This window comes from Triturus cristatus, chromosome 9 (genome assembly GCF_964204655.1).
Source record: "Triturus cristatus chromosome 9, aTriCri1.1, whole genome shotgun sequence".
NCBI lineage: Eukaryota > Metazoa > Chordata > Amphibia > Caudata > Salamandridae > Triturus > Triturus cristatus.
In genome coordinates this window covers 484,550,694-484,567,031 of record NC_140592.1, presented here as the reverse complement: position 1 = coordinate 484,567,031, position 16,338 = coordinate 484,550,694, and the positions used below count along the sequence as shown (strand labels likewise).

Genomic DNA, 16,338 nt, shown 5'->3' with positions numbered 1-16,338 from the left:
CTAAACAAAACAGAACGTACAAACTCATAATTGCTATTGACAGCATCTGGCGGTATAAGTGTTCTCCCAAATGTAGTCTTTGGGTGTCTTTGTTTGATTTTTAAGCAAGCGTTTTCCGTGGTGCAACATCCCATACCTTTGATCCCTGCATTCTGTTGGGGGGTGTCTGGGTGGGGAAGGGGTCGCGGGAGGGGGGGCACACACTGAAGCCGAAGCAGTAGCGAGGGCCTAGGTCATCTACAGGGCCTCCCAGGCATTGGCGTGTAAGTCTGCCGGACCTTGACATATCAGTATGCGTGGCCCCGGGGGTGCGACCTCAGTGTGTGTGGGGGGGGGGGGGGGGAACTGGTATTGTTATCACTATGTGACTACGTGAGGGTTTGAGGGGACCCTACCGGAGGTGTCCTGGAAATGTAACTAGGGCGGTCAGTGCTGGCCCCATCATGGTGATTTGTCCCCTGCACGCTGTCCAGCATAATACCCCAGGTCTCTAGGTCTCGGTCCGCATGCTCATCTGTGCGGACGGACCGTAGCCGGCGTTCTTCCGCTACTCCCCATTTGCGTAGATCTGCCCTCCATTTCTCCGGGAGGGGGGGGGGAACGTGGCCGACTTCCAATGAATAACTATGCGGCGTTTCGCCAATACTAGCCCAAGCATAGCAAATTTATGCTGCATACGAGGTGACCTTGGGGTTCGGGAGCACCCCCAGAAGGCATTGTTTGACTGAGGACTCAATCGAGCGCTTCGTTGCTCTCCGTATAGTGTTCAGTACTACGCTCCAGTAGGAGCACAGCCTGAGGCAGTCCCAGGTCACCTGGACAAAGTGGGCAGGGGTGAGTGCGATGGGTCAAGCCTCGCCAGGTGTAGGGGGGGCAGTTAGGTGTGATGCAGTTAATTGAATTGTCTGAGCTTGAATCTGGCATTGCTCGAAACGTCTTGAACCAGCGCAAATGTGCGTTTCCATTTCCCGTCCGTTAATGGAGTAGGTAGGTCTTCCTCCCACCTTCTCCATACCTGGGCCAAGACTATTCTGCGGTCCGTTTTTAAGGCCTTGTATAGCTAGGATATTAATCCACGGAGAGCCTGGGTCCAGGATTGTGCACAGCGAGCTTGATTCCCCAGGCTCACTCGGGAACGTAGTCCAGACTTCCTGAAACGTGCAGGTTATCTTCGCATGCTGGAAGAAGTGACCCTCTGGGACCTCATAATGCTCCTTAGCATTCTCAAAGGATAAGAAGTAATCGTTGAAGTAAAGATCCTCCGCCATGGTGCAGCCACCTGCACTCTAGCTGGCCACATCCATTACTGACTGTATCTGGAGGAATCCCGGGAGCCACTGCAGAGGGAGAGCGCGTGCATAAGGGGCACTTTGCAACAAGAGTCACTGCTTGCTCCCACGCCCAGGCAACCTGTTTAACTATGAATGGGCAATTCAGAGGGGTTCTAGCCCCCATCATCAGATATCTGGGGAGATTTGCTTCAGGACAACAGCCCGCCAACAGTATTTGCCGTGTTCGAACCTTCCGCACCCCAGTGTGCTATATATTGGAGTCCCGCGATATACAATATAGGCGTAATCCGAGAGCCCCAGGCCGCCCTGATCCATTTCCAGCTTTAGGAGATCAAGTTGAACTCTGCTGTGCTTGCCCGCCCAAACCAATAAGTCGCATCCATGCCACAAACTCCAGTCCCTCCAGGCCAAAGTGGATTCAATAGGCAGCCACATATTGGATCTCGACACGAAATGGCATTGTCTGGAACAGAAAATGAGCCCGCTGGAAGACACCACGAATCAGCTGTGGACTCAATTGCAATCCGTTCTCTTGAAATGTGAAGATCTGGAAAATCACCCTGATTCGTGCCCTGGAGGAGGGAGTCAAGTTACCGGACCTAGAGGCCTTCATTGTAGGCTTGTTCTCTAACCTTCTGGGAGAGAATCATACAGAAGTGAGGTTGGAGAGAGTGAATAAGGTAGGACCGTTGGTGACTGGAGGAGGGAGGCAACACAAGTTTACATTGTTGTAGGGAGATTGTCCCAAGTTTTATTGTTCTTGATTTTGCTGCATGAGTGAAGACTATGTACTGCGAAGTGGAGAAGAAGGCGAGGGCAGTGCTAACGGATTGGTATGCGATGTTGGAGAGGGTGGCCAGAATATACTTCGGCTACCAATTGGTTTGGACTGAATCGTTACACCAATATCCCCCCATCCATGGTATTAAACACCTTGTCCTGGAACATCACAGAGCTTAATTCTCCAGCTAAACCCCACAAACCCTGTAAACCCCACAAACCCTGTAAATACATCCTTGACCAGAGACTCAATATAATAGCATTAGAGGAAACACATCTCAAGCATAGTGAAGAACAGAGGGGCGTGGCTTGGAGGCCGATGGCGATGGACGCGTGAGCCGAGAGCTCCGCACCCAGCCCGGCCGTTATCCTGTTAATTGACGCCCGGACCTGCCGCAAGTATCCCGGGGGCCGGACCTGGCCGCCCCCGACTCCCTCCACTGTGTTGCTGCCGGCCGGGGGCTGCTGCGGCTGGACTGTCGCCAAGGAACGGCGGCTGCTTGGGCTGCCGCCGGCCATCTTGGGAGGCCTGTACCCGCGGACGGAGCAGCGGAGCGGCGTATCAGAGGTGCCGCCCGGAAGTGCAGGATCGCCGGCGGAGACCACCGGAAGTGCAGGGTCAACGTCGGAGGCCCGTAGGCGTCGCTGCGGTGATGGTGGCGCCTGAGGCGCGACAGCGGAGTGTGGACACCGGGACCGAGGATCGGTAGGGAGCCCTTGCGGCGGACCCTGTGGTCGTGGACGGCCCCCCGGACCGCGGGACGAAGAGCGCGGCCCACTGCAGGGCGCTGGTTGGTGGAACGGCTGGGCCGGAGCGGCGGGAGCTGCGTGGTGGCGCACGGAGCAGAAACGACCAGTCTGGTGGCCGGCCCTCCTGGAGAGCTGTGGACCTGTGGCTAGGGCGGACTGGTGAGCCTGCCTGTGTGGGGCGCGGAGGGCGGACTGGCCTCCCCCTGCCCCCCGTGCTGAGTCGGTGGGGGACCCCTGGTGGCTGAAGGGGCCACTCGGGCCGGCGGTGAGCTCTGCCGGGCCGCGGAGCGGGTTTGAGGCGCTGCCGTCCGCAGGCCGCCGTGGAGTGGAGGCCCTCTCCGGCGTAGCGCGGGCGACAGGAGGTTGGGGTAGCGGGACCCCGGACGTACCGCCCCCGAGCGGGGCGATGGGAAAGACACGCCCGAGGCAGGGGGCCGCTGCCCCGACCGGGGACACGTCTGGCGAGCGCGATGGCGACGAGACGGGGGACCCGTCAGGGGGCCTACAGCAAAAACAGATGGACCGGATCCTACAAGCCATCTCGGACACGAGGATTGCGCTGCAGAGTGACATAGCGCAAGTCTCCACGGACCTGGGGTTGCTGCGGGGGGATCACCGGAAGCTGGCCGACCGAGTCAAGCAGACGGAGGTCACGCTGGAACAGCTGGCGCCAACCCAGAAAGCCTCGGAGGCTGCCGTGGAGGATCTGAAACGGAGAGTGCAGCTGCTGGAGAAGAGGGCTGAGGACGCGGAGGGCCGTAATCGCCGCAATAACATACGGGTGGTGGGGCTGCCCGAAAAAAATCGAAGGGACTGACATGATGGCCTACTTAGAGACTTGGCTGCGAGAAGTGGTTGCGCCGGAGGGGCTAACGCCGTTCTACACGCTGGAGCGGGCGCACAGGGTCCCGGCCCGCCCCTTGGACCCGGGGAGGCCGCCGCGTCCGGTGATTGCGCGTCTACTGCACTTCAGAGACCGGGACATTATACTCCAGAAGGCCAGGAATCAGGGTCCCTACCGGGTGGAAAACGCGTCGGTCTCTATCTACCCAGACTACCCCCTCGAGGTCCAGCGACATCGGTCATCGTTCCTGGCGATCAAAAAGGCACTCAGGGACGAGGGTATTCAATACGCGCTGTTGTTTCCTGCGCGTCTGCGGATCATGCTGGGCGGCAAGACATTCTTTTTCACCGACCCGGCCGCCGCGTGGGACTGGTTGGAGCTGCACAGAACCGGGGCAGGGGCACACTCCGCTGGCCGGGAATCACGGAGGGCTTCACCGAAACCTCGCCGAAGCCGGCATGCCAAGACTCGGCCGACTGGAAGGGGCTCCCCCCTGGCATCACAGACGGAGCTGGAGCGGAAAGCGGCATTGCAGGCGGTCTCCGCCATCTCCGGCGCACTTGTAATCGTCCCTGCTGGGGGGCCGGACTCCCACAAGGGGTCTGACACTCAACGTAGTGATGAGGCGGAGGAAGAGGACGAGGTGACGGAGCTGCCACATGTCACACCTGGGACAGCGGACGACATGTTGGACACTTGAACTGTTCCTGAAGTGCCGCTGACAGTAAGGAGGCTAGCTGGGGGCTGGAGGTGCACACTGCTGCACTGCTGACTCTGCACTGGGGATGGGACTGCCATGGCTCTTTGGGGGACTGCCAGCCTCTCCTTGATTGCGGGGGTCGGGGGTGGGCTAGGGCGGGGGCACCGGGGGCGGGATAGGTCTGGGGAGGCGCGGTGGAGACTGGGCTGGGACTTCTGTTGGGAACACTTTCTGCACCCGTCCGGCCCCGGCCTCCCTCCCCTCACTCACACTAGTTGTGAGGCTCTGGTGGCTATCAGAGAAGTTGGTTAATTGTATTGTATTTGGATGGGTAACTACGGTTGGGAACCTGTTCTGGGGGCGGGAGGGACTGGGGGTTGTTGGGGAATTGCGAAAGGGTGGGGGGATGTCAGTGTGCCTGGGATGGGGAGTGGTTGGATACTACATATTGCACGATGTGATGGCTACCCCCCCTGAGTTGAAGTGTATAACCTGGAATGTGAGGGGGCTCACCTCCATGACGAAACGTTGCAAAGTCCATGCTTATTTAGTGCGCAGGGGAGTGCAGGTGGCTTTTCTACAGGAGACCCATTTGGACCGGGTGGAGGGGCGTGCACTCCACAGGCGCTGGCGGGGTCAGTTGTTTTACACCACCTATTCCAAATTTGCAAGGGGCACCCTTATCTGGGTTAGAGCGGGTCTTCCTTTTCAGCCCCTCGCCTCGCACGTGGACCCGGAGGGACGGTTTGTGGCAGTGCAGGGCCGGCTGGATGGGAGAGACGTGACGCTATGCAGCCTTTATGCCCCAAATATAGAGCAAGCAGCCTTCTTCACGCGTGTTTCGGGCGCCTTAGCGGAGTATTTAAAGGGGCCGACCATACTTGGGGGGGACTTTAACTCCATCACTGATGTCCACTTAGATCGTTCTCACCCGCCCCTGACTCAATCCGCAATACATCGGATGGCCAGGAGTAGGCGGGACTGGCAGGCTGCATGGGGGCTGGTGGACACATGGAGGGAGCACCACCCACTGGAGAGGGACTACTCTTTTTACTCTGCCCCACATGAGCTGCATGTGCGTCTGGATGGCATATTATGCTCTCCGGGCATACAGGCTCTGACTCGCCATAGCGAATACTTGGCGAGAACCATATCGGACCACAACCCATGTCTGATTATAGTGCGCTGGAGTAGGCTGCGTCAGACGATACCCACCTGGCGCCTGAACCCGCGGATGCTGGAGGACTCGGTCTTCCATGCGGAGGTCCGGGACGGCATCACAAATTATTTTACAGAGAACTCGGGGACAGCGTCCAAGAGGGCGTGGGAATGGGACTCGTTCAAGGCGGTTATTAGAGGGATATGTATCTCTTCCACGGCCGGGGTCCGGAAAACGTTATTAGGGGATATAGAGAAGGCGGAGGCCGCGCTGCGCGGCACGGAGAGAGCACAGCACTTGGGGGAGCGATCCCAGGATGAGGTGGTTGTGGCGCGTGAACAGGTGGCAGTGCAGGTAGAGCGGCTCCGCTGTTTTGACTATAAGGCATACCTTGCCAGGGCGCATGCGGAGAGGGACAAAGTCGGGTCGCTCTTGGCCTGGTTGGCGAATCCAGATGCGCGCGGCTCTCCCATACTTTCGCTGACCACCGGGGAGGGGGTGACGGTGCACTCTCAGAGGGAGATTAATGATCAGTTCTTGGCGTATTATGCCGCCCTTTATACTAATACCCTACACGACGCCCCTGGGGAACTGGAGGACTTTCTGACGGCGGCCCACTTGCCAAAACTGGACCCCACTCTCAAGGAGGTGCTGGGGGGGGATATCTCGCTAGGCGAGATCCGTGTGGCGATCAAGCACATGGCGCGCAAGAAGACCCCGGGCACAGATGGGCTCCCAGTGGAGTTTTATGCGGCCTATACGGACCAACTTGCCCCACAGTTACAGTCGGTCTACCGGGAGGCCTGGAAGGAGGGTCAGTTGCCTGCCTCAACACGTGAGGCGCTGATTATACCGCTCCTGAAGAAGGGAGGGGACCCGAGTGCCAGGACAGCGTATCGCCCACTTTCCATGCTCACCGTGGACTATAAGATCCTGAGCAAAATCCTGGCCACGCGATTGTTGGCACATATGCCCTCCTTGATACACCCTGATCAGGCTGGGTTCATCCCCCGACGGAACACGTCGACGTGTATCCGGAGACTATTGCGGGTTATGGAAGTAGATTGTCTAGATTACCCGGCCGCTCTGACGCTGTCAGTAGACATGGAGAAAGCCTTCGATAGCGTGGAGTGGCCTTACCTGTTTAGGGTCTTGCAGGAGTTCGGCTTGGGGGATGGGTTCGTGCGCTGGACGAGGTTGCTTTACGCTAACTCGGTGGCCAGGGTGCGAACGGGGACTACGATATCGGCCTCCTACCCGGTGAGAAGGGGTACGAGGCAGGGTTGCTCGTTATCACCTTTGCTGTTCGCCCTGGCGGTTGAGCCCCTGGCGGCCCATGCCCGACTGGGACGCGCATATGCTGGGCTGTTATTGCGGGGGGAAACCCATTATATTTCCCTCTATGCGGACGATCTACTGCTCTTCCTGGCTAACGCGGAGGGGGCCTTACAGGGTGCCAAAGCGTTACTGAGGGACTTCGGTCACTTGTCGGGCTTGAGGGTCAACTGGGGCAAGACTTGTGTATACCCTGTTACACAGTGGGAGGAGACCCCCCACGCCCTCGGGGCTATCCGCTGTGAAGCTCGCTGTCTGCCGTACCTGGGAGTGCATATCTACCACACCCAGCAGGATCTGTTGGAGGGGAATGTTGGTAGGGCGATTAGAGGTCTAGCGGGCAGTTTTAGATTCTGGAGCACCCTGCCTCTTTCGGTAGCTGGGAGGGTAGCGCTACTAAAGATGGTGGCGCTCCCGCGATTGTTGTATTTTTTCCGTACGCTCCCTATTTGGGTGCCGGTGTCGTTCTTCCGCAGGCTCACAGCCATGATCACGGGTTTTATCTGGGGATCTGACAGGCGGCGGGTGGCGTTGGCTACGCTACGACGGCCCAGAGCAGAGGGAGGGCTTGCTGTGCCCGACTTCGAGTGGTATTATTTGGCGGCCCAGCTGCAATGGCTAACGCAGGCGGTGGCAAGGGAGTTTAGAGGTCCCGAAGACCCGCAGGGCAGGGTGATCCCGCGGCATGTCCTTTCTTTTATTGTCTTCCAGCAGCGACTAGAGTTGTCGCAACTGACGCTTGAGGAGCGGACGCTCCGGTTGTGTTGGAACCGCAGCTTGCGGAGGGTCGGCACTGTTCACCCCTACGCCCCGGAGATCCCATTGGGCATGTGCACGGCCCTCCCCCATGGAGGGGACTGGTCGGGGCTGGCTCGGTGGGAAGACCTAGGGCTACAGATGGTGGGGGACCTGTACCTCAATGGAGCGCTCCAGCCATTCCAGGGACTGCAGGATTCCTTCGGGATCCCGAGGGGAGACTACCTACTCCACGCAGCCCTGGTGGCAGCCCTACAAAAGCACTGGAACACGGGACTCTCTGAACCGCAGACGGCTGCCGGCTGTCAGTATGTGGTCATGGCGGCGGGCACGGTTAAGGCCGTTACATGCCTCTATCAGAGACTGGCGATGGAACACCTAGCCCCTTTGAGTGCGCTGAAGGATAAATGGGAATTGGACATTGGGAAGCCCATTCCGGACTTGACGTGGCCCAGGTTACAGAGACGGGCCTGGAAGAGCACCCGCAATGCCAGGTTTCAATTGGTGCAGTACTTTATCTTGCATAGGGCTTATTTGACGCCAGCTAAATTATTTCAATACTTTGGGGGTCCCGCTCCGCAGTGCCCTCGCTGTGGGGAGGAGGGGGCCGACTTTAAGCACATGTTTTGGTCCTGTGGCGTCCTCTGCGGTTATTGGGGGGAGGTCATGGATTGCTTGACCCACGTAACGGGGCGGGAATTGGGGGTGGAAATGGGAGTTTGCCTGCTGCTGTGGTTCCCCCACACTCCGCGCACGAAAGTCACGAGCAAGTTTTGCGACCTAGGGCTGGTGATGGCTAAAAGAGAAATTACCCTGCACTGGAAATCGAGAGCTGGCCCCAGCTTTGAGAGGTGGAGAACTACCTTCACGAAATGGGCGGGTAGCGAGGGTACACTCAGGCTGCAGCTAGCGCTGCGGGGAAATGATGAAAAAGCGTTGGCCATGGCACATGCATGGGAAGCATTAGTGGAGGACCTCCGAGGGTGGGGCGCAGAAGCAGAGGAGGGCATTGACGCACAGGAGCAGCATGCAGCAGAGTAGCGGTGGAAAGGCTACTGACGGGTCACACGTGGGGGCGGGAGGGCTCCTCTTCTCCTTGCTGCTTGGCGCCTGATCATGGGGGTTGGGGGGTGGCTCGCGGCCGCTCCCACGGCCACTCACGAGATGGACTTCTCACGGTACCTACGACTATGGCACACTGACTTGCGGGTGGGGGGAGGGAATATTTGTGTTTGGGGAGTGTTGGGGGGCAAAGCATTGATAGTTGGAAGTGGTCTGCACTGTACTATGTACTGGAGTATATTACTAGGAGAAGACCAATGATATGCTGGTCATTGCAGATGGCTATTGTGCTTGAATTATGCAATAAAAATTGTTTTTGCAAAAAAAAAAAGCATAGTGAAGAACAGGCTAGGACAAAATTCGTACCCCCCGATATACACATCATCAGCCACCAACAAGGATAACGGAGTAGACCTTCTTTTTCACACTTCACTGAAATTTCAAATCACAGTTAGCAAACCTGATAGAGGAGAGAATATTAATGGTCAAGGGGAACATTAAGGGGTGCAAGTGGACGGTGGCCTCTATCTACACACCCAACTTGGTCAAGGGGAACATTAAGGGGTGCAAGTGGACGGTGGCCTCTATCTACACACCCAACTTGGGACAATCGGACTTCATTCACTCCTTACTTTCACTATTGGGTGGGTTTGCAGAAGGAGATAATATCTTGATGGGTGACTTCAATCTTATATGGGATCCAATCTTAGACAGTACACACACACAGAACACATAGATACTTTCTCCAAAGCTACAAAACAAGTGCATTGACAACTTGGTTTGTTGGATGCTTGGAGAACCGTTCACCCCACAAGCAAAGACTATACTTTTTTCTCCCACTCCCATATTCCATAATAGACCCCAAGTTCATTAGTCAATCCACACAACACACTATTATGTCTGCCAGTTTCCATCTCATTGCACTCTCGGACCATGCTCAGGTAGAAGTTATTCTGGAGGGGCACAACGCAAAACCAGTTTTCGGAGATGTTGTTTTTTTACTGGCCCCATCACACAGGATGGATCGTCTCTTCCAAGATGAAATCTGTAAAGCAGTTAGAAACTACTTTAAAATGAACAATTCCCCACACACTAACATCCCCACAACATGGGACGCCTTTAAGGCAGTTATTAGGGGGAAATGTTGTTCCAGGATGACCACCCTCACTCAGCAGAAAGCTTGGGATTGACGGGAACGTGAGGCAGAACATCGACTGGCTCAGCAAGCTCATAAAGAAGCACCCACGTTAGATCTACAAAGGAAGGTTACGGTCTATGAGAGAAACTCAAAGGCATCTACACCAATAGGGCAGAAGTAACCCTGCTGCCACTTAAAAAAATATAACACATGTGAACAGGGTAATATGTTAGGTTCACATTTGGTGCACAGCTGCAAGCCAAACAAGAAAAGAAATACATAGGTCACCTACACAGAGTATCTGATAAGGATGTTAATACTTAAGAAGGGAAAGCTTGAATACTTCGAGAGTTTTTATAAGAATCTGTACACCTCAAATCCCACAGATGGCATGGAGCAATTGAACTTTTTGAAGGGAGTGTACCTGCCTCAGGTGTCTACCACTCAAAATTAGCTCTTGGAACTGCCCATAAGGGACGATGAACTTCAAAGTACCATTGACACTTAAATTACACAAATCACCCAGACCCGACTGGTTTAGAGCGCAATTTTATAAAACCTTTAGCTCAGACTTGGCACATCATCTGTCGGCTTTATTTAACCATGTGGTTGAAATTCACATAGTGACTCAGACGATGGAAGAGGCCTTGATCTCTAGTATCCCAAAGCTAAGGGAGGACCGCCACTTTTATGCATTTTACCGATCAATTGTTATGCTTAATCTAGATGTCAAATTCTATACAAAGATATTTGCCAATAGATTAGAAGACATACTGGAACTGAACCACCCACATCAGTCCAGTTTTATCAAGAGGTGACAGACTTATGACAATCTGAGGAGGGCAATTGATTCGGTCAAAAATGCTACAAAAAAGCATATAACAGCTGTGCTCCTGGCATTAGATGCCGAGAAAGCTTCTGACCAGGTGGATTGGCCCTTCCTTTTCCATACATTGCGTCGCTTTGGATTTGGGGACCGATTTATAGCTATGGTACAGGCTAACTATGCCTACCCACGTTTCTGAATGTTGGGAAATGGGACTGCCTCTGACTACTACAATCAGGGGTGCCCCTTCTCCCCACTTTTATGTGGCCTTTGGCTGCCAGGGGCTCAAATCTGAGTGTGTGTAGCGCCCTCAATTGGCGGTGCTGCTTTTCAGCTCCGAGGAACATAACATTTCCATGTTCGCAGATGATGTGTTATGCCTCTCACTTTCCGCCAGACATCGCTGATACCTCAGCAGACTGAACTACGAACTTACAAAATTATCACTGGGTTCTGTATTAATCTTCATAAATCTTTTCTACTCAACCCAACGTTACCTACAAGAGAAATGGAGGAGAAGGTGACCTTCATCCCCTTCCACTGGATCAAGAAAAATATCACCTATCTGGGGATAAAGATAACCCTCAAAGTGGCTGACTTATACAGAGCAAATTGACATCCTCTACTGCACCAACTAAAGGCTGACCTCAAAATTGGGCCCTACTATATTTAACTTGGCTCAGATGTATTAATGCAGAAAAGATGTCAGTATAGCTGAGACTCCTATACCTTTTTCAGGGGCTCCCTATTGAAATCAGCACTTCGACTCATGCATGCTAATTTGTTCTTTTCCTTTGGGGGAGGAGAGTTACATTGGGCACTTAACTTGTTGGAACTTTACTTGCTCCAATGATGGTGTCAGCACAATTGCTTACTTGAATTTGCTGAAGGACCCATTTCTTACGAATGTGTGTGCCAATAGCACCCTCGAATGTAATTTTGATCACATGCATTTTTATCAAAGTCAATGTATATTTTGTGCCTTACAAAACTTAAAGTTTGAGGAAAAAAAATGTGTTCATTCAGAAGCCCCTATCTGTGTGTATGTGGCAGCTGGCAAGACACTACCTCATGCAGATACATAATATCACAAGATCTTGGATTTCGACAAATCCTATAACCAAACCAATCAATAATAAAACAAAACCTTTATAACACAAACTCACAAATATAAATAGTACATCAAAACAACAGTGAATAAACCACCAACTTGAAGGTTCCGTAAGAACAGAATCACAAAGAAAATACATATTATTACTTCAACTTGAACGTTCTGTTGAGTTTGTGGTGAAAGAAAGTTCACAGGGGTGGGGGAGTTGACGGGGACTTCATACCATACACCACTCTAACCTAGGCTTCCATCTAGGTTAGAGTAGTGTTCTAGCCAGAATTGTGTTAACATCTATTAGAAAACCACACTTCTTCACATCATAGAAAAAGTGTCCCAAAGGAAATTGTATTAAAATCAGTCAGTACATGCACAATCTAGTGTAAAACTGCATAGTGCACATTGTTAATAATGCACAAAAATTATGAATTCATAAAATTCTTGACTCTGGCAAGAGAGTGGTTGCCCATGCAGATAAAATCCTTAGCCCATCTTAAAGGGATTACTGCTACTGAAAAGAGAATTTATAAGCCTATTTATGCTCCTTTAATTATGTTTACCTTTTTGGATCAGAAGTGTAAACTGTTCCTTCCTTGTGAATGCAGTAATATCCGATCTTCAGGACATACACGAGATATTTTGATACTGAATTTATATGGTACGCAAATAAATAATCAATAGCTATCCTGAAAACCTGGCTGAGGCAACTGAATCTGTCAAGGGGCAATGTGGGGCAACCCTCTACTGGATGTTTAATTCCTCAGGGCAAGACAGGAAATCAGTCAACATGTGCTTTAACTTCCATTTTAAAATAAGCTGCCCTCTTTCTCTGGGGATCATGCATTAGGAGTGGTAAAAATCTGCGATTCTACTCAAACCCATCTTAAACAATGTTCTAACAATGATTGAAAACAGACGGATTACCTGATACTCCTGGTCAGTGATGCCAAGATGCTGTGCAATCCCTTTCAACTCTTCTGGGCCTTGAGCTCTAAACAGTTTGCTCAGCAAGACAAAGATACCAGGAGACTCAGGCGAGGTTTGCAGAAGGACAATCAGACCTCCATACCAGGAAGCCCGGGAGAGGAAGTGGGCATACAGCTTCTCATCTCGAGAGAGCAGGGCAAATGCTTCCTTGCAGTCCAAAACTGAAATTCCAACGTTGTTAGGAAGGACAAAATGAGAAGCATCCATCTTGGTACGGTGAGTTGTGCTCGGTAACAAGTACTCCACGCTACCTGAAGACCAGAAACAAAAAACAGGTTTCAAACTGCTTGTTGTGTTTCATATAGAATTAGACAAGCATTTGAAATATTGGAGAGAGAAAAAGCAGCACTAGAATAAGGTATATGTCAGCAGCTGCTCAATGAAAACAAACTCCCACACCCAATGTGAACTGTAATGCACATAACCTACTTCTTAACCCAATGGCGTTATCATGACCAAACCAATACTTAACAGTACCAAACTGTCATTTAAACCAATCTGTTTTTTAACAAGAATGTAAAAGGGGTAACTGTACAGGATTTCATGGTCACTGGAGTAATTAGGTAGCATGGGTTTCATTTTGGGGGAACCTCGGTTGTGTAACATTTGTTAACATTTTCTTATAGTTATTTTAAGTTTACTTGGGGAGATGGGAGTAAGAAGAAAAGAATTATCAGATTTTTAAAATAGAATCTTTATCACAACATATATATTAGTTTATCTTTTTAAAGACTGATATATATATATACATACACATATATATCAATCTTTAAATGGGTAAACGATATTGAACGAATACATTCAAGTATGTCAGTACATATGCATATGTTACAACTAGGTGATCAGAGTTGTAAGGTTATGGCCCATGGATACTAGAAGGCACTCAGAGCTACACTCTGAAGTAATTAACGATTGTTGGGAGAGGGCCAGATCACGCTTACAAGAATATTCGTTCTTGAAACTACACCTCCAGAGCTAGCGAATATTTGATACATTATTTACTAGACCTACTGAAAAAGCAAAGTGCTGTAGGGGTGAAGCACACTTCTCAACTTAAGGAGTTCAATAAAGCAGGTCGAAAAGTCCTTGGCACTGTGTACATGTGCCAACCCGTTCCTCATTCATCATTCTGGCATACCTGAAGCATTTTCTTGTGCTGCAGAGCCATGTCATCAACAAGACCTCTACATGATTTTGGCATATTGTTCACAAGCGATCTATACGACACTGTTGAGTGTTTGGATTACACCCAATGTAGTACTTCTTTTAACATGGATGGCAAATACCCATGAGCCGGATATGCTGCTCTACTGTAATGAGTATTTCCCTTATAACAAATCATTTTATGGGGGCTTTTTCTGCTCAGGGGTTCTCTTTAGAGAGCTTCCCACAATGCAATTCTGTCAGAACCCCTTTCAGAGGGCAACAGGGCACACTTGGCTACAGGGCCCAATCGCGGAGGTAGAGGCTTTTTGCTCGTGATGTCCGGGGGGGTGCCCGACCTACTATAGATTCTGAAAAACGAGTCCAAATAAGATTACTATTATTTTATAAAGCGAAAGCGCTTGGCTACTTCGATGCGAGCGCATCGGCGCTGGACACAGATCTCCTCCACACCCTGCCTATCGCTTTCAAACTCTCAAGCATTCTAAACTGAAAAGTACCCCTTCTGAGTTGGAGTCTCAAAGGTATCTGCGGATGTACTAAGCAAAGGATCTCGGGGTGGGAGGTACTGTAGATACAGGTAAGTGAACACAACTCATAATTCAACACGCAAACTGTATGAACAATAAATCAATGTCCAGTCAAAAACTTGCTTTTAGAATCAAAATTAGTATTTTATTTCGAACGCTACACATGCAAAGGAATAACAATATGCCCAATCAATAACACAATCCCCTTGGGGTTAGGAAACGAGTCGCCAGGAAAATCCCTGTCCCACCTTTCTTCTTATAACGCAGTTGGGGTTATTCCACAATCACTAGTGGACGCATCCATGGAATGCTGGCGAGTAGGCTACACTCAAGAGTTCCCCTTTGATTCTTCAGAAATTAAGTCAAAAGTGTCTATGATGCCGAAGCATTGTTAGCAGCGAGTACACTGGTACCCAACAGGCTCAAGTCTTACCCACTCCTGTAGCACAGAAGCATCCAGAAGTTTAGCCAGTGACCTCAGCCCAAACACCCTCAAGTCCTGACCCTGCTTGTGGAAGACTGATTGCTCGTTGCCCAAGCAGCAACACCCAGCATGAAGGCTCTCACCTGAGCGGGGCTGCTGGAATCTTCCAGTAATCAAAGCAGCTCCTAGCTCACGGAAATGCAGTAAGTTTAGCTTCCACAGCAATGGGGCTGTGGTTAGAGAGTTAGGAGTTCTTTCTTCAGTGAAGAATAAATGTAGTCAGTGGTGTTTTCCTGGGTTCGTATGGGGCAGTATTCTTGCTGTGTGGGCTTGACCCACAGAACACAGCCTCAGTTTTTTCGTCAGGCGACAGCCTGAAACTTCTTGGCACTGTTGGTACCAGCAGCCCCTCCTGGCATACGGGGTCAGTGCAGCGGTATGGCTTTGGCAAGTCCAGCACATCGCCATCTCACAACGGCCCTCTTCCGGCATATGGGGAGGGGGGTGGGGGGAAATCACTGAACCTACATTTCTGTACATGGGCTACAGCCCAATCGGTGCACAGCTGAGTCCTCACACCTCGCACAGAGAGACCTTGGTAGGGCTCCCTACTGGACCTTGTCCCCTCCAAAGCTCTTGTCTTCCTCATAGGGCACACTGGTATTGGCAAGCAGGAAGGCGCTGGTGCTCCAGAATAAGTGATCTTTGGTTTCCATGGTGATGTTCCCTCACCCAGCAGGGAGACTAGCAGGCCTTTACCCCCAGTCCAGGTCAAAGGCAGAAGACTTGCAGAGCTTCCCCTCCTCATACAGCCCGTCTGACTGCTTGACAGATGACAACGTTTTGGGGTCTCAACTGCCTCTTCTTATAGTCCATCTCAAGACACCAAAATGTGATTTAGAGTAGAAGTCTTTTGGTGGGGGTTCGGTTTCTTTTGAAGCATGTGCTTCTCTTTCTTTCTCCTTGAAAGAATGACAACCATCTATCGAGTGAGGAGACGCTGTGGAGAGCTTGTGCTGGCTGCCGTTCTCTTGCCGTTTTCTTGACTTCTACAGCCTACCTAGCATATCACTGATCCTTGCGGTACCCGCTGCGCGGGTCCTGCATCGCCTACCTTGTTGGGACTGAGGCTACATCAGACTAGAGCAGCAGGGCTGTGAGCGCCAGGGCTGGGACTCCATTTCCCAGGAGTCCCTGCGTTTGGTATCACCTGCACCTGGACGCTCTCCCTGTTTGCCCCGCCTCCGACCACCGACTGAAGAGTGCAGGCTTGCACTTGTAACATTGGGAGACAACCATCTATCGAGTGAGGAGACGCTGTGGAGAGCTTGTGCTGGCTGCCGTTCTCTTGCCGTTTTCTTGACTTCTACAGCCTACCTAGCATATCACTGATCCTTGCGGTACCCGCTGCGCGGGTCCCGCATCGCCTACCTTGTTGGGACTGAGGCTACATCAGACTAGAGCAGCAGGGCTGTGAGCGCCC

The 16,338-nt window shown here is 51.8% G+C and overlaps 1 protein-coding gene and 1 long non-coding RNA gene across 5 annotated transcripts in view; one reads left to right on the top strand and one right to left on the bottom strand.

The window, feature by feature from the left end:
• DPP3 (dipeptidyl peptidase 3) overlaps positions 1 to 16,338 on the bottom strand; it is a 533,904-nt gene that overhangs the window by 427,876 nt on the left and 89,690 nt on the right. For all 4 annotated transcript variants that reach the window (XM_085625440.1, XM_085625443.1, XM_085625441.1 and 1 more), the window contains one exon: positions 12,675 to 12,988. In XM_085625440.1, coding sequence (XP_085481566.1) covers positions 12,675 to 12,988 — 314 coding nt within the window. The remainder of the gene's footprint in view (positions 1 to 12,674; positions 12,989 to 16,338) is intronic.
• LOC146798177 (uncharacterized) overlaps positions 1 to 16,338 on the top strand; it is a 159,390-nt gene that overhangs the window by 136,013 nt on the left and 7,039 nt on the right. The window lies entirely within an intron of this gene.